Source organism: Filicampus tigris, chromosome 17 (assembly GCF_054856515.1).
Source record: "Filicampus tigris isolate MCC_2025a chromosome 17, RoL_Ftig_1.0, whole genome shotgun sequence".
Classification (NCBI taxonomy): domain Eukaryota; kingdom Metazoa; phylum Chordata; class Actinopteri; order Syngnathiformes; family Syngnathidae; genus Filicampus; species Filicampus tigris.
In genome coordinates, this window is record NC_141233.1 from 17,016,262 (window position 1) to 17,043,721 (window position 27,460).

The window sequence follows — 27,460 nt, forward strand, 5'->3', positions numbered from 1 at the left end:
CGTGTATATATATGTTTGGATGTTGGTGCCGTGACAATTCATCACCACGTTATGTTCTTTGAAGACAAGAAAATATCGGGTTTTTTTTTTTTTTACAATAACATAGAAATATTTCTAAATATAACTGTATCTATTTTTCTATTATAGATAGATTGGTGCCTGACTCTGTGATGTCTCCACTGTAATAGATAGGCACAATCCAGCGCCCCAAACTGGCGACGACACAGCTGACTGTCACAGACAGCATCTGGTATCTTGAATGTGGAATAAAAACATATTTATCGCTATTTACAAAAAATCAATTAACATTTGTTACTATAAATGGATAAGAATGTTTTTTAAATTAAATTCATTTCAATCAAGTGATTTCAGCAAAATTAATAAAACTAGAAAATACAATATCAAATATCTTATTTTAATAATCAAAATTAAATTATAATGAAATAGCCAATTATTTAAAAAAAATTGGTGTATGTAATTGTTAATTTTGCATATTTTTAAAATTTACGATATATTGATTTGCCAATTATTGAATCAGATGAATTAATTTTATAAAGTTTTATTTAAAAAAAATACTAAAATACATTTGAATAAACTCACAGTCATGATGTTGCATTCAGGGGGCGTAGCATGTGACATTGACCACATGGTGACGCTGCTGGAGTCCCTCCTGTGAGTTTGACTGAAAGCGGTTTGGAGGAGAAGTTGAGAAACTCAGCTAAGCCAGCTGCTCGCCACAGGATCGGCCCTTTTGGTCCCCTACCCTGTGGAGCAGTGGAGCGCTCCGCTGTGGGACTCGAACACGTGAACGACCTCAAGTATCTTTTTTTGCAAAACGTAGCCGGGCTTGGTTTGTTTTCTTTGTAAGATAAGGCCAAGGACTCGCCACCCTACCCTATGTTATCACAATGTAACGATCAGCCATTACTTGCCAGAAATTCCTGCAGCTACTTCAGTGGAGCTGGCAGCCTCCCTGACCTGCTGTCTTCTCAGCTTTTCATCAATTTTAGCGGAAGCTTTGCTGCTTCCCCATTTCTTTGGTTTGGTATCTTTTCTTAAACGAACATTTGAAAATAAATAAAATGAGGCTGCAGTGTCACCAGTTTATTGATTTAAGTATACATAGGGAACAGATCATAGTGAGAGTACAATAAAATTAACACCAAGTCACAAATTTAAAAAAGAAAAAAAGAAGCTGGTTTTATTTCTTCCACACACACACACACAAAAAGCCTCAAATCCAAAGAAAATCGCATTGAAATGGAAATCAGTAGAAATGTTCTGAGTTTTAACACTGACAAAAATGTTTTAGCTACTAGTCGGGTTTGAAAGGTGAAGAAACTAACAACATCAACAACAACAACAACAAATACATTTTCATTATCAGCAAATGCTTAAGACCAATAGTCATCTCCCGTTCTTGCTTATCAGTACAGCAGGCCTGATTTTGGGTAGGGGGTGGGGCTAACCTGCATTAAAAGTGCAGACGACTGGTCGAGGGATGTTTGGGGAGGCAGAGTTTCAAAGATCGGAAAATACAAACGGAGGGTGACTATCCTCCGTGTGTTAGCTTATTATTACGTCGTCATTATTCTCGTCACAAAAGTGTCTCAGTAATACATTACGGGAAAAAACCATCAACACTGGGAGCAACGACAATGAATGTCAATGCTATTGCTAACACTTCCTCTGGATTCTTGGCGGAAAACAAAACTGTGAAAAAAAGTGTCCAAGTAGAGCAATTATTTTTTTGGCGAGTTAAGCGGACAGGCGAATAATTTGGCGACAACAAAATATAAGGTAGAATCATTTCAAGTTCAGAGGTGCTAGTAGCTACAGCGAGGGTCACTTATTGCGGGGCCAATCATTTTTGCAGACGAAAATAAGCGCAAGTTAAGCTAGGCTAATCGTTTGCTGGTCCTAGCTTTGTAGTTAATTATTTACTTTTGGAATACTTTTTAGTTTGAAGCAGCTCCAGACAATTTCATGGGTTAAGATATGCTAATAGTTTCAGTTTTAAATAGACATTTACTAAATCATGGTAGGTAAAATTATCAAAAATAGTAAAAAAAAATTAAAAAAAACATAACTGCTGATTATCTTTTCAATTACATTGTGTAAAGTTTTGAGATGAACAAAGTGTCATTTACATAACATTTGTGCATGTGCAAATGTCCCATGACATTTCAGACTTGCTAAATACTGGTAGGCAAAATTTTGGGGTTGATTATCGAAAACAAAATGTGAAAAAAAAAGGAAACAATTGAATATTTTTCATAGGAATTGTTACGTCAGGAGGCCTGAGTAGGTAAAGCTAGGATCATTTGTTTTTGCATTAAGCAAACATAATTATTTTTGCATAATAGTCTGCGAGAAAATAAGAGCGAGTAAAGCTAAGCTAATTGTTTATTGGTTCTAGCCTCATATTTAACAGGGAATTCCATTTTTTGCACAACTCCAGAAAATCTGTGTCAAACAATATTTTTACCAGCTACAGCTAGTTTTGTGACTTGCTAATAAGTTTGTTTATTGGTCCTAGGTGGGGATTTTTTTTTTGCGAGAAAGTGAATAAATGCAATTTATGCTTGATATATTTTTTTGCTAAATCACTTTATGTCAGATTTGCTGGTAGACTATCAAAACTGGCTAACTACTGATTATATTTTCATTTAAATTGGTAAAAGGTTAAGTTAGTTGCCAAAGATGGGCAAATGTTGTATGCGTTGTACAAAGTCAATCTAACTTTAAAGGTGAATTCCATTTCTGTGTATCAACAGTGAGAAAATTCAGACAATTTACGTACGACAATTATTGCAGCCTATGCCAGTTTCACGATTTAGGATAAAAAATGGTTTCCTGGTCCTAGGTGAATTCCATTTTTGCAAGAAAATACATTATTTTACAACATTTCAGAATTGCTCAACTGCGGTAGAATAAATTTGGAGATTTTGTTTTCCATCTTTGATTACCATTTCCATCTAAAATCGTTAAATGTTTGCCGATACTTTTTACATTTTCTTTGGCGTAACACTTGGCTGGAAAAAAAAAGAAGCAGCATAATTTAAATAGGAAGTATTTAGTAGGCCAAGCCAGTTTTCATGGGTTGAGCTACGCTAACATACACAACCTAATTCTTGGTCCTAGTTTCATATTTAAGTGTGAATTCCATTTTAGTGTAACCCTGCAAGAGACAGAAAAAAAAAAAGTGGAAAAAAAAGCGCAATTGACGTACAACATTTTAAAATGGCTAAATCATAACCTCTAAAATCTACTGATTATCTTTTTACTGAATTCAATGAAAGTTTAGCAAAGCTACTTTTGAGGACTTAAAAACAAAAAACAATATCTAGTTGTCAAATTCTTTATATTCAGTTGCCATCAACGCTAATAGCCAAAAGTAGGCTAACTTTTTGGGTTAGACTAACCTAATAGTTTCTGAGTGCTAGCTTCATATTTAAAGGCGAATTCCGATTAACGGTGAGATTTTTCATGTCGTTTGACTTTGCAAACTCAGATATCTGTCGTAAAAACCACCATATACAGTAGAATCGCGTTAGTAGCCAAGTCACACTTTTTGGGTTAAGCTAAGCTACTGGTGAGAAAATAAAACAAGGTCAACGTCTGAAACCTAAATCATTGTTAAGAGAGAATTTGGTCGTGAGAAACATCGCAAGCTAATGATTATCTTTTAAACTTTTACTGGACGAGACATTTTTCCTGCCTTGCTCACAAGTCAAGAGGGCTCAAAAAAAGAAAAATAACGTTAATCATACAGTGAATAAAAGTATTTGCCCAAGTGAATGTACTAAAATCAAACTTGATGCTTTTTTTTCTTTACGAATTCTTGTACGACATTTGAGAGTTAACCAGTGTTTACGACGATGGGTCTATGAAGTGAAAAGTCAAGAGTCCGCAACATTCAGTCGGTACAAAAGAATTCAAAGTAAAGTTAGCATTGTCTGATTGGGGGGGGGGGGGGGGGGGGGGGGAAGAACAAATATTTGAGGAACTATGTTGCTAATATTTCGTATTGTAACATTATAAATGAAAAAAAGTTGTTTTTTTCCTTCGGTATCAAGTAGTCAAACTATCAATGCTACATATCCACTGTTGATAGCAGATGGACTTAAATTAAAATCCTCCTAACGGTGGGAGGGAAGCAACGGTTGCTCGCAGTGTGAGCGCATCGACAAAAAAGAAAGGAAAAAAAAAATCCTTTTCAAGATGGATCAACAACTTCACGTTAACGGCGGCGAACGCAGCGCGGCCTTGGATTGCACAACAAAAGGCATCATCACTTTAGGCATTCAAATAAAAAAAATTTTAAAAAAAGATCTTGGCACTGCCGAAAACAATTGAAAGGAAAAAAAATGACAAAGGGAGAAAAAAACGAACGGAAAGAGAGAGAGAAAGAAAAAGAACAATACTGAAAAATCCAAGAAAAAGTAATAAATGAAACAACCAGAAAAAAAAGAACACAAAAAAGAATAACAAAAACAAAACAAAAAAATACCCCCCCCCCCCCCCCAAAAAAAAACAAAAAAACAAACATAAACACAAAATAAAAGCCCAGAAATAGTTTGGGTGAAAAAAAAAAAACGGAAAAGAAACAGCGAAAAAATAAAAAAATTAAATAAAAAATAAAATCATGACTCAAAGACAAAAATACCTCTCCCCGAAAAAAATCTAAAATAGTGAAAAAAATAAAGACAAAAACAAAATAAGTAATAGGAAAAAAAATAGCGAAAAAGCTTGTTGCAATAATTCTTCCGAGAGTACATTCATCATCCTTCCACAAAGGGGGATTTTGTAAATATAACACAGGAGGTACATGTGAGGGTGAAGCAGCAACAACTACCAGGGCAGGGCCAGCCAGGGGGCGCGGGCCGGCCAGGGGGCGCGGGCCGGCCAGGGGGCGCGGGCCGGCCAGGGGGCGCGGGCCGGCCAGGGGGCGCGGGCCAGCCAGGGGGCGCGGGCCAACAGGGGGCGCGGGCCAACAGGGGGCGCGGGCCAACAGGGGGGCCGTGCCCTCAGCTGGCATCAAAAGGAAAAGGGGAGGGCGCTATGGAAAAATGGCTGAGCGACAAAATCCCCTTCGCACTTTGCGCCTCACTCCAAGCTGATCCGCAGTGGTCCGCTAATTAGCTCTTGGCAGTTTTTGGAAACGCCAAAACCGTTTTCATCCTCGCTACGCCAGGTTGCTTTCGGTCCTCAGAGCTCCGATCACACTCTGGATGTTTTCCTCAGGAACCTGCAGAGGATGCCACACTTGCTTTTGCGCTCATTCCAAAAGACAAAAGACAAAGCAACCCTAAACTTTATCCCCGAAAAGACGTGCTAGGCTAGGCTAGCTCACCAGGGCGTGGTCAAACTTGAAGGTGCTAATGTAGTAGGCCGGAATGTCGGCGGTCGCCAGGGGTTCCGATATTTGAGCCACGATGCCGCATTCGTCTGTTAAAATATAGAAATAAATCAAACGCGCACTTAGCGACACACCGCTGGGACAGAAGCGCTAGCTCGGAAAGCTAACAAACGCACCAAATCCTAAAGGTTGCCCCCCGATTCGGACCATTTTCCAAAGCTCCCCAGAAGCGCTGGTGAACAGGACGTTGTTCGGGAACCTATGGAAAACGTTTGGGCAAATTAGCCTGCGTTCAGCAGTTACGAGCTAACCGGCCATTGCGGTTACTTTCCCGCTAACCTTTGGGTCGTCTGTTCATCCATGACCAGCGAAATGTAGCCTTCGATGAGGGAGAAAGAGAAGAATCGAATGTGACTGGCGTCCTCGCCACATGCGCCCGACTCTTTCGACCTATAGACGCGACCAAAACAAACGAGCAAAACAAGCAGAATGAGTCAAGTCAAGCTCCAACCTGAGCAAACTCCTAAACACGAAAGCCTTAAAACTAAGCCAACACCAATCCCTAACCGTAAACACTAACACTACTCCTTAAACCCTTGCCCATGCCCAAAGCCCTCCCCCTCAAAGCAACCTTTTACACCATAACTGTAACTCTCAACCCTGACAATAACCCAAATGCGCCCACACACCCTCAAGCCTCAACTCTAAACCCCCTACTCTGATAGAAACGTAAACCCTTAAACCTCAACCCCATCGCTGGCCCCAACTTACCCTCCAGAGTAGAACATGACATCCATGAGCAGGGTGGCTACAGAGGGAAGCGTGTCCGGATCCAGGCTGGTCACGCAGAACATGTTACTGGGGCTGGACAGCGGGTGGATGATTGGACGCGGCACTGGGGGGGGGGGGGGAATAAAAAGGGTTAGGAAGAATTGAAAACAACCAATGTCCTTCACGTTCTTCACATACCAAGTTTGGGTTTGACAAAACCATTGGTCACCCCCAGGTGGTGGGCGGCAACGGTCTCTCCGTTGACCATCCGCAGTAACGTGAACTCCGAAGACAGCGTGTGCATGACCATGGGCAGGTCTCGTTCTCGAACCTGAAGACAGCACGGCCCGATCAGTCCAAGGTGACCCACCGCACTCCGTGACTATGTCTAACTATGGCGACACGTTTGCTGCCATACCCTTACGGGAAAGCCCCGGTCATCGCAGTACCGCAAGACAGGAGTGAGCAAGTGGCTCATTTGCATGAAACAAAAGCTGGCTGATTTCAGAGAGTGGACTGCATGACTCGATCCTTTGGGTATTTTGACAAAGGCGTCAGACAAGCCAATAATCGGGACCATGTGTCAAGGCGCACCAGAATTCAGACAGGAAACCAGCAGATGTCCGATACCTGGCATTCCAGCAGCGAGCGCCCGAGATGCTTTTACGTAACACGTCGTCAACGCCGACACCGTTTTTTACCCCCGCAGCGGAGCCGCTCAGCAGAATTTATTTTTTTCCTCCCCCCGACAGTGACCCCCCGCAGCTCGAGAGGCTTTGCTAAGAAGGGATTGCTTCAGAAAGTCATGTTCCGGGTTACTTGCGCATATTTGTAACCGAAAGAAGAGTGGTTGCGAGGCTGGTCTACAAACCATGACCTTGGACTAACTTTCCACAGAACTGTAACCTGCCTCATTTCTGTGATTTATGCCCCCCCCCCTAGGCAGACACACAACCATTGTAAGATACCCTCTTAAAAATATTTCTGGTACCAGTTCAGATCGGGCAGATCGGGTACTCTACATGTGCTGGCGTTACGACCACATCACCTGAAACTAATGCAAGACTACATTTTGGAGACACTGAGACCGAGTTCGGAGAATAAGTTGTTTGGAAAAAGCAGACATCTTGACATCGCACACCTCGCCTTGGTTCTTAAAACATGGTATGCACAACTCAAGGCCCCGTTGTATTTGTTGTTTTAGTATGGTTTCCCCCAACTACACTTCAAGTTGCCAATTAAGAACCAACCTTCAATTTTGGAAAGTCCTTGCTCATTCTATTCCATTGTCATGAAGAGTTGCCAACTTTGAAAATTCCCAACATTTCGCAATCTCCCACAGGTGTGCACTCACCAGGATGAAGTCAGTCTGATACGTGGACAGCATGAAAACGGAGATGTTGTGGTCGGCCAGCGGCGCAATGACAGACTTGGCGATCTTGGTGACACCGATGGGCTGCGAGTTGGAAGCGTTTCCGCCTCCCGACACCACGTTGAGCGCCAGCCACGTGGCCTCGGCGACGCTGATGTGCTCCGACTCGGGCAGCTCTGCGCGAGGACAAAAATAAAGACCACGTAAAATTCCTGGCAACGCTATAGCCAGTTTACGCTAACTGTCTAATCCAGAGGTTCTCCAATTTTTTTGGGTGCAGGGATCCCCCTTACAAGGGAGTCGTTTTTCAGAGGACCCCCTCGTATTCTACCTCGAAATACCATCGGAATTAAAAAGCGAAAAATGTCAGAATGTCACAATGAATTCACATTTTTAAAAAAATGTTTATACGGAATTTCTATATTGCAGATTTTCACCAAATATGGGAGGATCTGGAACATGTAGCCCACGATGATTGGGGGTTCACTCTAGTCTATATTCTCAAAAAGAGGTTCCTTTGTTCTGGGACAAAAGCGACTATTCATGCAGAAATGTCAAATTGATGTGGTACATCACAACCATGGAGTTTTTTTTTCTTGAAGTAGGAATGCTTTTTTGTTTTTAGATTGCAAAGACGACGTCTTTTTGGAGAACCACCGGTCTAAACGATGACCGATCAGGCTTATCAAGCTCTCAAAGAGAGTGGCGGAAAAAAAAAAAAAAAAAAAGTCTCTGGTCTCCAGGGTAACCGTGGAGTTTTGGTCAGGTGTGTGAGCACGCGGATTCACTCACTGAAGATAGAGTGGCCCGCCACCATTAGCGACAAAGTGTGTTCAAACATTGGCCGCCTAAAGAAGCGTCGTAACCTCCGTTACACAACACGGTCGGTGATGATGTCACTGTTGCCGCGGCGACACGGCGAGGCTCACCTTTAAAACCCTCCTCGTCCACAATGATGGTGTAGTCCTCCGGCGTCTCCGTCAGGCTGAAGAACTTGCACCTGAGATGATTTACAAACATGGACGGTTTGAGCACGTACTCCAATTGCTTGATATCACGCTTCAAGTCTGTGTACTAGTGCGCCATTTGCCCTCACAAGTAAGACAATTCAGTACACCGGTAGAACGACTGTGACTTCCTAGCTAATGTTAGCATTTTTTCCAAATCCTTGCTATCAAAGTTAAATGCATGTACTAATATACTCTTTGGCATCATTAGTAGAAGTAAGACAATTCAGCACACTAGTAGGAAGCCTGGTTCTCACTAGTAAACATTTGGACTTTTTTCCCCTCTTCGCAGTGTGTCTAAGTATGAGGCCTGAAACTCACTGCTAAATGGCCGCTTCAAACCAAAATGGCTGAGGTCCCATTCAATTCGGAGACTTTTTTTTCCGCCATGTTAGGATTTGTGAACGTCAGTATGAACACAAAACATTTTATGAGTCCTGGTCCCACTATTTCTTGAGGTAAGCCTTGTTTTGAAGAAGATGGGGAGTCAATGCTTCGCGTTTAGCTATTGTGGATGTGACATCGCCAATGTCATGCAACCAATAAAAAGCATCATTTGCGGCCATGCGGCAGGCCAGCGACGACATTAATTTCTCTCTAAAATGTCAGCCTGAGAATCAACTAAATGGCCGGCAGGTGAGCATAGGTCACGTTTGCCTTCCAGGTCTTAAAAGAGGCAAGAATGCGGCGGCATTCCCTTACGTCGAAATGCGGTTGATGACATCTCCAATTGTTATTGTCCTTCCGAGGCCGGCTTTAATGACGCCGTTGTGTTCCCGCTAACGAGCTAATTGAACCTCTGCATTAGTCGAATTCCCAGGGCACGTAAGGAACTTCACAAGGACTCTTTGACGGGGTCTTGTTGTTGTTGTTGTTGTTGCCGCTGGACTCTGAGTGACCGGGGAACATTAATTACATCAAATATTTGTGGAGGGAGGGGGGCCAGAAGGCCTGGGGGGCCATTTTAAGATCACGCCCACACAGGCAGGACAATGGTTGTTTTTGAAAATGTGAACTATTCAGCATTTTGCTGCTAAAGTGCATTTTTTACAACACTGAAAAACTGACTGTCAAACCAAGACAACAGAATGCTAACAGCGAATGCTAACAACCAGTAAGTTAAATGCCACATCAGCCAGAGAATTAAATCCTTTAAAAAGAATACACATTCCACCCCACGTTTAAATATTACAAGAAGCGTACAAGAATTAAGTCCTTAAAAGTGCTGCGTGAGAATTCTTTTTCAAGAAATTGAAATAGAATAAACCGATTTTTCTGAGGATAAAAGATAAGATAAGATAAGAATGCCTTTATTGATCCCACAGTGGGGAAATTTTCGTTGTTACAGTAGCAAAGATATAGGTCACACAGGGGCGGCGGCATAATGTGGCCATTAATGTATAACATTGACGGCAAACATTTAGAATCAAACCTATGTAGATATACGCAGTAACATGTGTATATACACATGTGTATACACACCAACCTACATCTACATAAAAAATATGAGGAACACTCATTTCGGCCTGTACATAGTACAGTGTTATCTTACCAGAGGTATCATTAAAAAAGGTTGATTATAAAAAATAACTGTACGGGAATTCAAAAGGTCGAAATATTCAGAGAATATCCCTATTATTTTCTTTTAGAAAAAGGTTGGAATTTTACCAGGATGATTTAATTTTTTATATTCTAAATATTACAAGAATAAAATTGGTTTGGATTTCGAGAAAAGTAATGTTTAAACAAAAAGACAATAATGTTCAAATCTGATTTTTCTTACAAATTTTTACTTAAGCACAGAATTCAAACCAATGCTAGGGCAGTCTAAAACAGACATGTTTTTCTTTTTACTTTTTCGTTTAAGGCAAGGCAACTCTAGCTAGCTCTTGAAAAACAGAAAAAAAATCATTTGTGAGCCTCAATCCACAAATATCTACCAAATCAAAGAAAAATGTCTATGTGCTTGCACAAAAAAGAAAAATCCCCAAAATGTGCAAATATGACTCAGGCAATATGCAGTTAGGCTACCGAATTTTAAGTTTTGCACTACACAGGCTACTTTTTTTTTTTAACTTAAGGGATGCAGTTGAATGAGTACTTCTACTTTTACCAGAGTAAAAGTATTTGTGCTTGTACTTAAGCGCAAAAGAGTACTTTTTCCACCTACAATATTGCCTGTAGGGTTAATCATGAAGGTTTGATGAAGGCAACAGACCTGACATGGGAGCAAGAGACTATTTGGACTTCCCATTGGTTCCTATGGGGAAACTCGAAACGTGTCATGAATGAATCATTTGAGAGCAAATGTGTGTTTGGGGAAAAGCTTTGGCGAGTTCACATGCTGCGTTTCGGGGAACTTAACCTGCTTAAGGCTCACATTAATCACAGCCTGGCGACAAAAACAAGTGCAAAGGCCTCCCCTCGCACGACCAGCATCTCGTCGCCGAGCTCCAACGCCGGTCCTTGAACGCCACGCACCGGCAAGAATGCCACTTTTGACGCTTTAATAACAGAGTTTGGACGAGAACGCGTCCAGTAAAAGACACTCATATGTCAATACGAACACCGGGTTGGCGTCGACCCAGCTACGGATGGCACAGATCTCACAAAGGCCCCGGAAAAGCGGAGCTCGATGGAACAAACACATACGCACAAAAACACATTTAAACAGTATTAGGATGCGTTCAAGGCACCTCGGGAAACTAGCAACACACATTGTAAAAAAGACGTAATTTGAAGCTAGCTGTCTTTAAAGACCAACACTGACGAGCCGGTTTGGCGGCGTGAAGGAGAAGAACGGACGTACCTGGTTTTGGAGGCTAGGAAGGCGAGTTTGATTAATCCATGAGTGCAAATCTGGATGCCTTCCTTCTCTATACTCGCTACTTTCAAGCTGTGCTCTAGAATGTGAAGCTCCATCTTTTACGTCTTCTCATTGGAAAGGGGGCGGCTACGAACAACAAACTACAAAAAAACACAAAAAAAACTCTAGAAAACTGCGGACATTGTAAATAACAAGGGTATTATTAAATACATAGGCGCCCCAGTCTAAAGTCGTCTTAAATAGAGAAAGAGGAGAAGGAGAGGGGGTAGGGGGGTGGGAGAGAGAAAGAGAAGCAGAGAGAGGAAGAAAGCAAGAGGTAAAAAAAAAAAAAGGAAAAAAACGGACCTGCTTCAAGGTGGAGACGGAAACGCTCTCACTTCCGGTTAAACGGTTTACAAAATAAAATAATACTGTGTGTATATATATATATATATATATATATATATAGAGAGAGAGAGAGAGAGAGAGAGAGAGAGAGAGAGAGAGAGAGAGAGAGAGAGAGAACATTACACTATCCCCATACAGAAATTATGTTAAATAAAAACCGTAAGTTATTTTTGTAAAAAGAATTATAATCATGTTAAATGCAATGTATTCACGTAGACGACTTAATTTGAATGATTACGTTGAAATAAAGCCCCATTTGCTCTTATTTTGAAGGCAGACCAGCCAAAACGGAAGCTACTTCCTTCCAGCTTCCGGCAGCTTGTCGCAGGTTCTGAAAGGCAGAGCGGCAGAGGTAGCAGCTCCCTCCCTGCCTGCCTGCCTGCCCGCCCGCCCTGCCCGCCTGCCCGCCTGCCTGCCTGCTGCTCGTGTTTGCTCTCCGACTGGAATAGTCAGCAGCTGCTCGCAGCGAAACAAACAACCTGCCATTCAATCGGACAGGGGCGGGGCTTCAGCCAACTAAGGGGGCTGATGGGAACTGTTGTTCTTGCCTAATTTGCCATTTCTAGGTCCGCCCGGGGTCGCTGTTGTGCTTGTGTAAGGTTTCCCGGCACTCAAGGACCTAAAAGGGGCCGCAGCGGAAAAATGACTAACAATCGACCCCGGGTGGACCCAGCTAAAAAAAATTAAAAACGCACTTTCTTACAGGGCCGATTGTTGCCCTTCTTATCACCTGTCGCAAAATCATCTCCCCCCCCTGCACCAAGTTTCAGCATTGAAACTCCACTAACATATTGCCCTGGGCAGATGCAGGAATTGGGGGGCGGTGGGGGAGGCGAGGGGGGGAGGGGGTGTTGTAATACTTTTCCACAGGGCTGATTGTGGTATGGTATAATCACCTGCATTTTTTCCCGCTCAACATTCTGTTGCAAAACCTTGCACTCATATAGTCCCTTCCTTCCAAAGCTGATTGGTCATCTTTAATCACGTTGCAAACTCAAAGTTGCCCCGGGCACATCTAGAAATGGCAGAAAACGGCACTTTTCCACAGGGTCGATTGTTGGCCATTTCAACACCTGCTTGCTATCATGTATTTGGTTGCAGTACGATAACTCCAGCCACTCGAGGGTGCCAAATCTCACACATCAATACGGTTAGGTCTTTGGTGCAAACGGAACAGATCCACTTTAATCTTTTTTTTTTTTTTTTTTTTTTGAGTGACCAAAATATATTTTGACATAATGCATTGACATCATAACTCATACCAACATTCAACAAACCAACAAAATTCACATCAAAGTAACACATGGCAGCCAAACAGGTACAAAATGGAGTCCAGAAGAAAGCATTGTCATCATTGGAGCATTCAGTTTGATTTTTTTTGTTTTGTTTCGTTTTTTGCAAATACAGAAAACTGTATCAAACATTAGGTCATCTCATGACAAAAACAAGGACCGGGCGCATGCATTTTGTTGTTGTTCTTGTGGTTTTCTTTTTCAGAATATCGGGCTTGCATACGAAGGCAGACGGCTTACAAAAATCACATCGTCGCTTTGAGTCGGTCAGGCTCACCGGAGGAGATGGTGATTATTGGGATCAATATATAGTAGAGGATAGAACGTGAGGGAAGCACAAACAATAATAATAATAATTAGAATCATATTCAACACCTAGCCGACAATAAGGAGGCTTCGTGAAAGTTGAATAGGGGAGTCGGTCAAATCAAATCAATTACAATACAACTAAAAACAAAATGCAATTACTTCAAATAAAAATGCAATACTTACAATTCATTCAAATTAAATAGTTCAAATACTATCAAAACTGAAAAACTTTCAATCAATTTAACTTGTGAACAAGAAAATAGCTTATTTAAGATACATTTGAAATAAATTAAATAAATACAATTAAAATAGAACAGAAAATACAAAACACATTGAAATTGAAAATAAAAATAACAAAACAAAATGAATAGAAAATAATCCAAAAAACAATCTATTCAAATCAAAATGATATCAATTTAAGAAAACTAACTACAAATGAAATTAAATATTACTAAGTAAAACAAGATCAAATAAAAGTAATCAATAAAATGGTATACTTTGAAAAACAAAAACATAACACAAAGTAAATCAATAAATAACATTCAAAATAAAATACAATTGAATCCAAATAAAAGTAACAAATCGAAGAAGCAGAAAAGCCTGCCAGGAGCTCGACTGGCAGTCTTGCACGTCGTCGTCTTTGCATTACGTTGTCGTTGGCGGTCGGCGCACGCCGCACATTGAGAAGGGCAGCGTCTGCGCTAAAAGCTCACACTGCACGCTCAGACTCATAAACAAGTCACTCCCAAAAAACGCCACGTGCATCCTCTGCCTCTACTCGCCCCAAATTGGGAGTCCGGATCACACACGGGCCTCCCCACTTTTACTTCCTTTTTTTTTTTTTTTTTTTTCCTGCGTGTCTGGTGTGTGAAAAACAATCAAATCAAATCCAACGAACCGGAGGAGGGTAAAGGGGCCTCGAAATCCCGACATCAACCAAGCACTGAGGTGCACATTCTCACACCACTTGGCGCGGCTTATACATTCTGCTAAATTGATGTATCAGAGCCGGAACGGACGACCTGCCATTTGGCCGCCAGGAGAGCCAGCGCAGCGGCAAAACCTCGCATTCCGGCACGGAAAAGTGCCGACCGGCAGGCTTCTATCGGCGGCCGCGCATGTGAAGGGCAGACGGGGGAAGTCTGCTGTCTGAAAGTACCTCAGAATGCGGAAAATTGCAGTCAACTTTGCCCTCCAAGTCAGCCTCATTTATAGAGAACAGCGACATGGAGCAAACAAGTCTGATAGTACGTCCAAAGACAAAAGAAAAAACAAAACGCTAGTTTGTCTGACACTGAACCCCCCCCCAAAAAAAACCCAGCTTTTATAGGCAGTGTGGAAGGGACTTTGACCACGTGCATTGTCCTATGTCGGCTTCCACTCTGGTACTACTAAAATTGACCGGGTGGACCTCATCCACCCCTTTTCATGTCAGTGGTGTTTATGTTAATAATTAAAACATGACGGGTTTTTTTTTACAGGCACTGTAAAAGGGAATATTCCGACTCTGATACTACCCCTGAAGGCGGAAAAAAAATGGCCAGTTTCCCTCCATCCACCACTCCGTGCTACATACTGTATGAAACAGTGACAGAGGAAAAAGACAAAGAAATGCTGGCTTTTACAAGCAGTTGAAAAGGGACCAATACGGCTCGGATACTCCGTCTGAAGGCGGAAAAGCGATTTTGCCTTTGCAGCGGAGGACGACATAGAAAGGAAATAACACACAAGGCTTTGATTGGGCCGATTCGGAATTTGTATTCTTGCGCCCTTCTCTGCTCAAACAACGGCAAAAAGAGGCTGTAAACAAGACATGCTTTTTGTTGGCATCATCAAACAGCGAAATTTCCAACTTCAAAGCGCCGGCCGCGTTTTCCTTCGTCTGCAAAAGTCGTTCGTAAATTGCCGTTACAACGTATTTGTCGAACCGGGGCAGCCGGGATACCGGGCACGTCCATGTCGGGTGTTCAAACCGCAAGTGTCGCCGCTCTACCACCAATGCTGGAAAATTTGCTAGGTCGACTTCACCGCCCACATTCTGCATCGTTGTTGTTGATTTAGAATGAAGAAAGGCAGGACATTTTTTCCATTTTACAAATCGTCGCTGTTACGGCTTTGGTACTACCTTGAGAGCCGGAAAATTGCAAGGTTAATTTTGCGACCCTCATTCCGCGTTGTAGTCATTTATACAGAACAGCAACTCGGGAGAAAAGTTGCATTTTTTTTTTTTTTTTTGGAACATCCCCATTCCCTTCTAAACAACCTCCGTTACGGCTTCGATACTACCTCCGAAGCCGGAAAATTGTCAGATCATCTTAGTGTTGGTACCTTGTGTAAGGAACAGATGTAAGAACAGCGACAGGGAAAAAGGTAGACAATGCCGGGTTTCAATACCTGCTGGGCAGAAACAATTGCTGTCTACGCAACGGGGCGGAGTAGCGATTGTCGGGCGTTGAGCTCCATTTCAGAACTTGCATAATTGCCTTCCGAACATACAGCATACCGACTCGCGTTGGCGTTTGAAGCCGGTGTAAACGGTTTAAATGCTTCTGAGACCACCTCCGAGCGGTGCCGGCTGGACTTTGTCCCCCAATTGCGCGTCGTCGTTCTGTATAAACAACGCCGCGCGACGGCTCTTGAACAACCTACGACCGCAAGAGCCCACATTCCGCGCCCGTGGCGTTTATACCGACGTAGTTTTGCCAAAAGGGCTCTTGTTAGTGTAGCTTGATCAAAACCCCTTGAGTGACTTTTGTACGTGTCAACAGAAGACGTTCCAGTTCTGGATGTTTTCAGCTGAGCGCCCTCGAGAGCAAAGGTACCCGCTGCTCGATGCGACGAGGGGGAGCGGGAAGGACGGAAGCTTGAAATGGACGCGGGCGTCGGGTGGGATGCCGGGGTCCGCTGCGACGATGAGGACACTCAATCGTTTAGCGAGCCGGGCAGCTCGTTGGTCAGCGTGTGCCAGCGCTCGATTTTCTTGTCCTTGTTCTTGAGGCAGTCGAACCAGTGCTTGAGCCGCTCGCCGTTGGCGTTGATGCCCAGAGAGACGCCGCCTGGAGTCGGGGACGAGGGCGAGTCATCGTGATCTTTGCGCGCGCGCGTGCGTGCGTGCCAACGTCCGTTTAGCGTTCTCAAACTTACCAATGAAATCGTTGGACTTCCCGATGTCGTAGTCCCACACGGTCACCTCCAGGGTCTTCTTGGTGAGATCTGCGTACTTGATGTCATAACAGAACTCCTGCGCAAAAGCCCTTCACCGCTTAGTCGGAACATGACCAACCCCGAAGACCTCTTAGCAGATCAAGAGGATCGACTGCAGTACTGTCAGACACTTAAAAGCAGCCCATCATTCAGCTAATTCTTCGATTCTCATGAGACCAGGGCATCACACCACCTTTCGGGGTTGGTCGGTGAGGGGAGCCTTTGACAAACCAACCCCGCTACTCCAAAAGGTGCACTTTACACTAGCATACCCAATGGCCTGGTAAATATGGCCTCCAAAGTAACTGTTTGTGTCTTTTCCAGGGCCAAAAAGTACCTGGTATCTTTTGTGGAAAGACAAGAATCAGGCGTACCACCCCAGGAAAGAAGCATTACACCGTTAGAGGTACATAACTTTAAGGTTAGCTAGGTCAGGGGGTGCCTCTGAACTTTTCCAGGGTTGCCGAAAAAGGAGCGGCTATGTTTATGAGTTGTAAAAGTCAAGCTTGCTACATAGCTTTAATATCAAAGCAGACGGGAATGTTTGTGTCGGAAGGAAAGGCCAAGAGGTGACGGCGGAATACGAGTGGGAAAAATGTCAAAGCAAATGTCAAGCCGCTGGCCTTTGAGTGGGTTTGGCCTGGAGGGGGGGAGGGGGGGGGCGCTCCTACCTGGTCCACCTGCCCACTGCACCAGTATTGTTTTGGGAAAATTTTTTATCTGTATGAAGGCTTTGCTAAAAATAATATTGAAGGATATTAGTGGTATAATTGGAACTCGTGTCCCTCCCCCACCGTGAGTGTTGACATGCTTTGGTAGGTGTTGCTGTTTCGGTTAGCAACAATCCATCAGCGGGGTGATTTCTAAGGTAGGAAAAAGGTTGCGGTCGATACCTCGTTGAACTCGGGATTGAGCGTCTTCTTCTTGACGGACGTCTTGTGCTTGGACTTTTTGTTCTCGTCGGGCTTCAGGTACCTGCGCAGAGTGCGACAGCAAGCAGGACGTCAACGGCCGTGTTGGCCCCCAGGGGGAGCTGTGGCTCTGCCCTTCATACCCGACACTGCCTTTGCGTGACGTGAGCAGACTGGACTGGAAATTGGAATAGGCTGGCAGTCTTTTACTCCTTTTACAATCCTTTTATTGTCTGACAATTAAGATGTCATACTAAAAGCAACAAAAGTCATCATTCTAGGAGAAAAAACCTTTCACAGCATTTGACAAGAGTCGTGAAATAAAATGACCAGAAAAAGTTCCAATGGTCCAAGAGAAAAATCTCAATACTACAATGAAAAAAGCGGTCATTTTACAAACCAATAAAATCTTCATTTTATGAGAAAAAGAGAGAAAGATGCAATTTTAAAAGGAAAAAAAGTGGTCATTTGACATGATTTTTGGGGGATATTTCGTTAAAAAGTTGAAAGTAAAACTTGGGAAAGCAATAACGACAATTTTAGTCCCATTTGATGAGAAAACTTGCTGATATTCTGCAGACAAAAATATTCTGCGTTCAGGTGAGCACATTTGAATTTGGATTTTCCCTCTTGTGCAACGTTGATGCAAAAGTCAGCTGTACTCGCACTCCTACCTGTGACCAACAAGTCTTTCTTTCTTTCTTTCTTTTTTCTGCCCCTTTTACCGACACGCACTGATTTCAATTTCAATTTCCCAAGGTAACGCCGCGTGTTGTTGATGAGGATGATGCAGCGGCACCGGCGGCGGCGGACGTAATTGCTTTGGCGTCAAAACCAGACGAGCGACCCCGAGGGCCAACGAGCCACTGCTTGGTAAAATACAACCAAACGCAAGCCGGTCTTTATTTCATCATTTCTATCGCACCAAACTCAGACAACTCAAATAATGTACTCCGCGGAAAGCTGTATGTGTGTGTGTGTGTGTGTGTGTGTGTGTATGTGTATGTGTATGTGTATATATATGTGTATATATATATATATATATATATATATATATATATATATATATATATATACACACACATATATACACACACATATATACACATCTACACGCACACCTAATTTTGTCACTTATTGTCAGCGTGTCCTTCATGCTCCCCAAATGTGTTGGACAATGATGGTCCTCTCCCGACGCTTTTGTGCTTTTGTTCCGGAGGTGCATGCTGCGCTGTTGGAAATTAATTGCCTGGCCGGATCAAAGCGTGAGGAAATGCTCAGGTGTGATTAAAAAAAAAAAAAAAAAAAAAAAGAAGAAAAGAAAAAAGCAAAACACAAAAAGAAGAGGAAGAAGTCTCCTTGAAATTGTAGCTTTTATGCCACTTGATGTAATCACAGGCGAGTGGGCCCTCCTTTCAGCGCAAGCGTCTGAAGCGAGGTGATTACGATGTATTATGACTGGTATGCACGCCGAATGGAGCAATTTGTTTGGAGGAACATGAGTCATGCACAAAAGGTCCCTCGTTAAACACACTTATTGTTTGGTGAGGGGTTAAGGTAGAAAATGACATTTTGTCAATGGAGTCCAGTGTGATGTACTGAACAACGTACAACTTCAACCAACATTTTGGAAAATTCAGCCCCTGAAGTCAGTTTCTCCCAGCAACATAAAATTTAGTGGAGATGTAGGCATGCCCATCATGACTGGAGCCACCAAAAAGTCTGAACAACGCATACCCAATCTCACTGTGATCTGAAACGGCCACTTTGGGCTCATTTTGCCCGTTCCTGAAGAGGTTTCTACGTACGTTTTGACGTAGGGGTCTGAGAATCCGTTGGCATCCATGGCGGCGAGGTGGGCGCAGCGTATGATGCCCACCACCAGGCACGACTTGAGGGTGTTGTACTTGAGGGAGATCATGATGCGCCCTCGCTCCTCCAGCGACTTGTCCTCCGTCTTGTTCACCTGCGACCACAAAGAACCAGATGAAAGCAGCGCGGCGCCGCTGTGAAACCGTCGGTTCCTATTGGCGAAAAGAAAAATGATGTTCGGCAACTTCTTGTTTGTACTTTTTCCCAGTTTTGTCTTTACATGAGCATTGGTCCTACTTAAGGGCTCCAACCAAAAGGTCACGTGACGAACGGCTTACGTTGGAAGTGAAGTGTCCCGTGCATTAGCTGCGTATTCGACACACTCTTATCGTACAACTATAATTGCCTTACCAACACATGCACGCACACACAGTGTTTGACGCTCTCTCCACCCACTCTGCTGGAGGACTTTTTTTTTTTTTTTTTGCAGCTTGCAGAAGCCCCACAATGCAATTTCCCAATGAGTGACCGAGCAGTCGCCGATTGTGTGAATATGCCGTCCCTCCACGCCACACTTTTCAATCAAATGCGGCATTTTTTTTTTTTTTTTTAAAGTGCTGTATCAGCGACGCAAAATGCACACACGCAGCAGTTGGGAAAAAAATGAAGCCCACACATCAAGCTTATCAGGAGCTATTTGAACGTGCAAATGCAGGCTTTTTTTCTTTAATTTGAGCCATTTCAAATGAATGTCCGCTAATTCAGTTGGACCGGCGAGTTTCGTCTGTTTGCAAATGATTTGAAAAAGCGTAAAGCTGGCCACTGAAAGTCACTGGAGGGAGCGCCTGTTTGAATTTAGCACTTGGCTGTGGGAAAAGATTGCACACGAATGGAAGGAAAAACCTGATTAGTTTGCCACCCTGCGTCACAACCAGACAGCGAGATTTTGGCCTGTTTTACTGCCACGCTTTAAAGTAACAAAGTAAGTGATTTTTCTTTCTGGAAAATCAAGTTCACATTTGCTGTTTGCTGGCACCTGCCAGAATCTGGATCCCCCGCCTCCACCCCCCATCAAAAAAAGTGAACCCTACCCGTCAAGTGACTTATTCTCTGTATTCCTGAGATCAAGTTGAGTAAGGATCCCTTTTTCCTAGGCAAAGTTACAAGGGGATACAGATGCCTGCCAACAATTTTTTGTCAAACTTAACTTTTTTCTTGGAAATACGCTGTACACCATTTTCCTGGAAATATATGTAATTTGGGAAATCATATATTTTATTTTTCAAATCTTCCTTTTTTTAAACACGACTTTTCCAAAACGCATACGTTTTTCATAAGATTTTTTTTTTCTCCAGATAAGAGTTTTGTTTCAAAACTGTCGACATTTTGTTCCCCCCGAAGTATCACTGAATTTAAGAGCCCCATCATCAAGATGGCCTCTGGGCGGAGCCTGGGTGGTGTTGTGCCGAAATTGGTTAGTCTGTATTTCTGATTGCGGCTGAGCAAACGGTTTTCCAAGCACACAAAAACTGCAAATCCGCCCGGATAAATAATGAAAGCGGCGTCTCAAAGTCAGCAGATTGTCTCAGCAAAAAAGGATTTGTGGTCCAGAGGGTTGACTTTCGAGCTGACGTGTGAAAATAACAACCTCTCCCCGCAAAACGACAACTCCCCCCAAAAAAACCCACTTTCACCAGGCACAAAATAAATAAATAAATAAAAAAACCTCCCTCCAGCCCTCTCCATCTCACTCTTCTGCATGACTTTGCGTGGGAGCTCAACAGCCGCGTCGACTTGCGTCCACAGCGGGAAACTAATCAGACATCACGTCGGCATGCCAACACGCTTCCGCCTGGCCGTTGTCCCGTTGCTCATTCACGTTGCCGTCACTGAGTCAGATGGTCGCTCGCTCGCTCGGTCGCTCAGTCGGACGGTGGCTCAGTAGTACGGACGGACGTGCCTGCCAAATGTCATGCTGCAAAATTAAACTGGGCTTGGGCGCTACATTTTCAAAATGGCGGAGTTACTCGTACCAGGAAAAAGACATCATAGCATTGCGTATCAAGAAAAAGCTCAGCCCATTTCCCCGTTCGCCGTAGCCCTCGCCTGGAGGGAAAGTCGATTAGCGTCGGTGGGAGGATGTCCGTCAATTGCAGTGAAGTCCGGCGATGCGTCGAGCGTCCGTCAGCGGCCGGCCCGGCCGCGTTGTGAGCGTATTGACTCGGTTTCAGGTATTACCCAGTGCCCTGAGGCTGTTTTATTTTCGTGGAAACATATTATGGCGGGAAATGCTATGATGATGTGCAGGCCTGTCCCCTCACAAATGACATTCCCAAGCAATACAAAAGACCGTTTCCCCCCATTTTTTGCTCAAAATGAGAAAAGCAGTGTCAAGAGGACACGGGAATCTTCAGTTGACTCACTATAGAGTAACAAAACAGGAGTTCAGAACATTCAGGGAGAACTGCCCCGTCCCATTATAATCTTTTTAGATACATACAATAAATTGTTCATTTTCTCACTAAAGTCAAACGTCGTTAAATTTGGAAACTCTCCAAAATGTTTGCGAAAAATACGGCACAAGTCTTGTCGGGAGTCCAAAGAAAATGATAACACATTTTTAACGTGACTTGCCTATTGTTTGAATATTAGAAGTGGCTAACTTTTTTAGGTTTGTATGTTGTACTTGCCTTTAATGTTAAAACTGCTCGTCACAAATTGACAGTTTATAAAATGTACCTGATTTGACCAAAATGATTTGGGAAAAAGCAAATCTGCCAGCAAAGTTCTGAACGTTTTGAACGCCAGTGCCACATCCATTTCAACAATTCATAAAAAAAATCTGTTGAAATGAGGTTGTAGAATTTGTCCAATTTTTTGACCAAATTTTAGTTTTGTATGTTGTAATTGTAGGAGGTTAAAACTACCCAAACTCAAAGGAATTGTTTGCCACCAATGGCCAGGGTTTACTATTTACTGTTTGACTCGAATCACTGGACTCACGAGACCAAAACACCAAGAAAAATAAAAACTTGCTTCTTATGTCACACTTTCAAACTTTGGATTGAACTAAAACATGACTAATCTAAGACCAACAAGAAAAGGAGTTACACACTACATCATTTGTTGATGACTTTGGTTTCTTTATGCCTTTTTTAAAGCTTTACAAAACAAATCCCAGCATGTCACATGCCTTGCCAGGAACTAGACTGACAACCGTAACAAGGGCTCAGGTGGAGTCCGTTAAATGAAAGGTCCGGGTTCAAAAGAAAATCACATTTTCTTTCAATAGGCCTTGAGGGAGGTCTTTGTTATGTGTTGGCCTACAGGGTCAAAAACAGTGTCGTGCCAACACTAGTCGAGCTCATTGAAAAGTACAGCAGACAGACGCTTTTGTTCAGGTTCACGCTCCAAAAGCATTGTCTTCACTTTGATACATTTATATTTAGAAAAGCTATAAAAAGTAGACTGAAAGTGACTGACATTGATTTTGAAACAAAAACATCAGACAGTGCGACTTACAGGTAGCTGCTTCTCCAGGCAGTTGTTGAAGTTCTTGGTCTGGTTGGGCTTCAGCTTCTTGAGGGGGATTCGCGTCTCACCGATGAACTCGTTGTGGCGGAATTTGTCCTCGTCGCACACCGAAATCCTGACGGGAGGATACGAGGAAGTTCCACAGACTCGGATGATTCAGTTGAGCGATTCGGGCTAGCGGAGTCTGGCTCAGAAACGCCACAGAACGAAGATGTGGCTCACTGGCTCGGGTCAGCGGATTCGGACGATTCGCTTCGCTGGCTCGAGTCAGAAGACTCGCAAGAAATGCAGCGGACTCACACGGTGTGGCTCGCGGGCTCAGCTTAGCGGATTCATATGATTTCGGTTCACTGACTCAAGTTAGCAGATGCACCAGAGGCACCGCAAATTTGATGTTTTGCTTCACTGACTCGGTTAACAGAGTCTGGCTCGGGTAATTCACTTCACATGCCTGAATTTGGGAACTAACTGAAAACATTGTCGACTAAAACAGTTTGGTTCCCGCGACAGTTGACTCGTACGATTTGCTTCACTGGCTTGAATTGATGGACTTAAACACCACCGAGTCAGTTGAATCACTTCACTGACTAAGAGTCAAATGATTTGATTCACTGACTCAAGTTAGTGGACTTGCCCGAAAAACATGGTAAACTCTGAGGATTTAGTTTATTGACTTGAATAAGCAGACTCACCAGAAAAACTCAAATGACTCGATTACAGCGGACTCTGCAGATTCGCTACACCGACTCCAGTTAGTGCATTTACTGCAAACGCTGCAGCTTCACTGACTCGAGTTTGATGATTCAGTTCGCTTCATTGGCTGCAATTAGCCAACTCAGCAGGACAAGAAATCAGTCAAATAGAGCAAACTCAGATAACTAAGTTGACAGATTCAAGTCAGCCGACTCAGAGGATTCGGTTCGCGAACTCTGGTTGTCGGACTCCAATGATTTGCTTAACTAGAAAACAGAGCAGACTTGAACGATTCAGTTCACTGATTCCAATTAGCGTACTCACCAGAAAAAAAACAACCTGCAGACTTTGATGAACTGACTCAATTTTGCAAATTCACCCTCGACACGACTTTCTCAACATAAAACAACTCGTCCACAAAGCTCACACTGTGGCATAAACGTGTGTTTCAAAACGTGCGTTTCAAAGGGTACGTTTCAAAACGTGCATTTCCAGCGCTTCTCTGCATCGGCTGCCAGCAAAGATGCGCGTCCTTTGACAACGCCGTCGCTTTTGCGTCCTATCTTTAACGACATTACCATGAAATGACAGAAAATGGAAAAAAAGACACCACACACACACACACACACACACACACCCACGCACACACACACAGCAGTGAAGTGCCGCACAGCCGATGGACAGGTGCTGCTGAATTCAATTTAGCCAAAGAAATGACATGCGCTGTGGAAATGTGCAAGGTCTTCGCTCAGTGATGATTGTTTGTGAAAAGGCTTCAATAGCGATAGACGTGCGATGACACATACATGCACGCACACACGCCCACACACCTAACACACACACACACACACCTAACACACACACACACGCGCGCGTTGCGTGCTTGCAGAGCATTGATAAGGCTGCACTCGAACAAACAATAAAGCCACCACAAGACATTCTCAACAGCTCGCACCAAATAAAAGCAAACGTGAAGAGCTCGCTTATTTGACTGTAGCTCATCTAAGAGCGCAGTGAAACCCCCATTTATGGCGGGGGATCAATTTCAGAGCCGCCTGCGACAGGTGAAGTAAACCTGCGCCGTATTTTTTTTTTTTTTTTTTACAACATCATTTTGAAAGTATTCCTCAGTGCCTGTTTCACTGTGTCGCTGTCAAGAAATTGGAGACTATTTTATAACACCAGTAAAGGAAACAAAGTCAATCATAGCTGTGAAAATGTCCAACAAAAAAAAAAGTGAGACATTTTGTACAATTTTCAAATCTAAGAAAAACACAACAGCAACAAGAGGGTGAAATCAAAACTTCAAAAACATAGCAAATTCCCCCGAAATGTGAAAAAAGCAGCAACGCAAACAAACAGCCCATCCCGGGCCATCTTCTTCTTCGTCTTGCTTTTTCATCTGTTTGTCTTCCAGAAGGACTCAATGCTGCCCATAATGTTGTGGCACAACGTGGTACTACACTCACGGCGGGCAACTCCAAATTCCAACTTGCCTGCCTCCAGTAAAAAAGGAGTGCTTAAAAATACACGATATGGGGGGGCAAACGATGACCCTCGATATGGCGTGCATATAACAATAAATCTCATTTTGATCTTTGCGTTCCGTCGCATATTTTCAATTCGGAGCGACAAAGACGGAGCCGACGGCGGCCTGATGTTGAAACATAATGAGACGGACTTATCTTATCTCAAACTAATGAGTGACTCCACAATCTCCAAATCTCTTCAAACAACTCCTCGGCGTTTTGAATATAAGCACGGCAAATAATTAATCGCCCTCTCAATGATGAAATGAATCTCATTAGCTGCTAAGTGGGTTTTTTTTGTTGTTTTTTTTTTTACGTGGTGAGTCATGCGTTTCAGAACGATGAAAATGGACTTCCACGGAGGGAGTATCCATTCGAGCTTGACTGACATCCGCAAAGAACCAAAGGAGAAAAGTACAGAGAGGAAAATCTGGCGGAGAAAGCGACTGTTTAACTTGTTCTAACCGCAACACTGATGTTATGCAAGGTATAAAGTGTGACTTCACCATTCGGCGCTTCTTTTATTTTTATCGGAGTGTTATCGAGGGCCGCGAGTAGGTTGCGTAATCATATGCATTGTGATAAGTAATGTGCAGCGGACGATTTCTTTTAAAGGCGTTTAAAAGTCGTTTCTATGACTACCACCACATTAGGTAGGTTAGAACCATCTATTAAAGGGTGAGGAAAAAAAAAAAAAAAGATTCTTCTGAAAAAAGTATTTTTAAAAATTGTATTTATTTATCTATTTTAAAAGTCTGACTAAGGTTTTGAGAAAAGGTTTTTTTCCCCCCCAAGAAAAACAAAGAATAATCATGAGGATTTTTAAAGGCATTTCTTAAAAGACACGGGAAGAGTGGATCTCGCCAATTTCCACGACTCAAAACAGGAAACTCGACTCGAGCGCCACAATGTTGCAAATTGAGCCTCCAAAACCATTTTCACCTTCGGAGCAATCTCTATGATGAGTGGAGCGAGCCAAAAGTCTCATGTTAAAAGGTCAAGCAAGGCTTACCTGAGTGTTTTTCGGACCATATCCTCATCGGTGATGCCGTAGTAGGTCAGCGTCTCGCTCCAGACGGGGTTGAGCGTGTTGCGCAGGGTCTTGGTTCGAAGTTTATTGGCCTGCCAGACAGACGAAACAACAAACGAACAAATGAAGGAAGGAAGGCAGGAAGGAAGGAAGGAAGGAAGGAAGGAAGGAAGGAAGGAAGGAAGGAAGGAAGGAAGGAAGGAAGGAAGGAAGGAAAGAAGGAAAGCACAGGTTAGCGTATCGAACAGGAAAAGGGAAGAAGCGTCACGATCGACTGGCTGCCTCACTTCCCGGAGACGCGTCAGTCCTCGGGTGTCGGTTGCATTGACGAGCTGCCAAGATGACGTCCAAATATTTGACGGGGCGGGGAAAGCCTCCGCTGCGAGCAATCGATCAATTCGAAACCAAAGACGCAATTCCTAACGATGAATTGATCGATTATGGTCAATTCGCAAGTCTAGTTTGTCACGGTTTGCAGTTTTCATTTCAAGGGCCCTAAATACCCTAGCAGTGGTGCAACCACCAACTTTTTTGTTGAGGTACTGCCTATGGTTGTACACTGCGAGCTGTTGGTTAATTTTCAACATTTGATGTTTCAGAGAAAAAAAATTCCAGAAAGCCTTTGAGAATAAAGTCTGTTTTTTCAAAAGGTTGTATTTTTGGAGGAATAAATGGTACTATTTCAAGATGAAAGTCGTTAGGTGACGGGAATAAAGTTGTTTGGAAATTAAAATTTGGAAGATTACAAGAATTGTGGCTTATTTCCGAGTAATATATTTGCAATATGAAGCGTTGCATATTTTAAGTTATACGTCAATAGGAATTCTCGAAAATATACTCAAGTATTGTTGTAATATTACAACTTTAATCTCGATGATATAAACATTTTATTATTTTGAAAAATGCTGTAGTATTTTGACCTGAGTTGCCTGAGCAACTATTGTGGGAAAAAACATGACTCGTAAGGTGCAGTCTTTGAAGCAGCGCGCTGAACTGTCGTCTTTCCACAGATTTGTGACAGCGACTCGATTCGGCGGATGGATTCGACTCGACTGTCCTCCTCAGGAAGCGACGGTCGGGTTCGGCGCCAAGCTTGGCCTTTTTCCGACGGTCTTGACACCCGTCTGGCACGTGAGCGCATTGGGATTCAACACGCGGCGCAGCACCGAGCTGTTTGCTGTCCAACAATCCGCCTAATGACGGTCAGGTGGAGCCTTTGAAAGACTCAAAGTGTTCTTGGGAGATATACGAGCACCTTGACCTTCGCGGGGCGTTCGCAGCAGGATGGAATGGCGAACGGGGCAGCACAATTCAATTTCAACAGGACAATGAATTCATTGCGGCTTGGCGTTCTTTTGTCATTGCTTCAAGGCACAAGCGCGTCATCTTGTGACACGTTTGGCAGGTTTTTGGGGTCCTA

General features: G+C 43.2%; 2 protein-coding genes across 3 annotated transcripts in view; both read right to left on the reverse strand.

Moving 5' to 3' along the window:
* Window positions 1-1,089: 1,089 nt before the first annotated feature.
* On the reverse strand, window positions 1,090-11,661 carry castor2 (cytosolic arginine sensor for mTORC1 subunit 2). Its single transcript, XM_086013009.1, has 9 exons — window positions 11,322-11,661; window positions 8,435-8,505; window positions 7,488-7,681; window positions 6,332-6,464; window positions 6,134-6,257; window positions 5,702-5,812; window positions 5,539-5,621; window positions 5,357-5,451; window positions 1,090-5,251 (listed from the first exon to the last, which is right to left on the reverse strand). Exons 1-9 carry the CDS (start codon window positions 11,432-11,434, stop codon window positions 5,189-5,191), a joined length of 987 nt encoding a protein of 328 aa, XP_085869135.1. The 5' UTR covers window positions 11,435-11,661; the 3' UTR covers window positions 1,090-5,188.
* A 1,410-nt stretch (window positions 11,662-13,071) lies between these two features.
* The window catches only part of doc2b (double C2-like domains, beta), a 50,036-nt gene continuing 35,647 nt past the window's right edge, over window positions 13,072-27,460 (reverse strand). For both annotated transcript variants that reach the window (XM_086057167.1, XM_086057166.1), the window contains 6 exons: window positions 26,023-26,132; window positions 22,777-22,903; window positions 19,251-19,408; window positions 17,425-17,506; window positions 16,472-16,568; window positions 13,072-16,383 (listed from right to left, as the gene is read on the reverse strand). In XM_086057167.1, coding sequence (XP_085913293.1) covers window positions 16,250-16,383; window positions 16,472-16,568; window positions 17,425-17,506; window positions 19,251-19,408; window positions 22,777-22,903; window positions 26,023-26,132 — 708 coding nt within the window. In that variant the 3' untranslated portion in view covers window positions 13,072-16,249. The remainder of the gene's footprint in view (window positions 16,384-16,471; window positions 16,569-17,424; window positions 17,507-19,250; window positions 19,409-22,776; window positions 22,904-26,022; window positions 26,133-27,460) is intronic.

Coding starts and splice junctions, on each gene's coding strand:
- castor2 (XM_086013009.1), bottom strand. CDS start 11,434: ATGGAGCTTCACATTCTAGAGCACAGCTTGAAAGTAGCGAGTATAGAG. Junction 6,465..7,487: donor ATCAGACTGACTTCATCCTG/GTGAGTGCACAC, acceptor TGCTGTCTTCAG/GTTCGAGAACGAGACCTGCC. Junction 6,258..6,331: donor TTTTGTCAAACCCAAACTTG/GTATGTGAAGAA, acceptor CCCCCCCCCCAG/TGCCGCGTCCAATCATCCAC.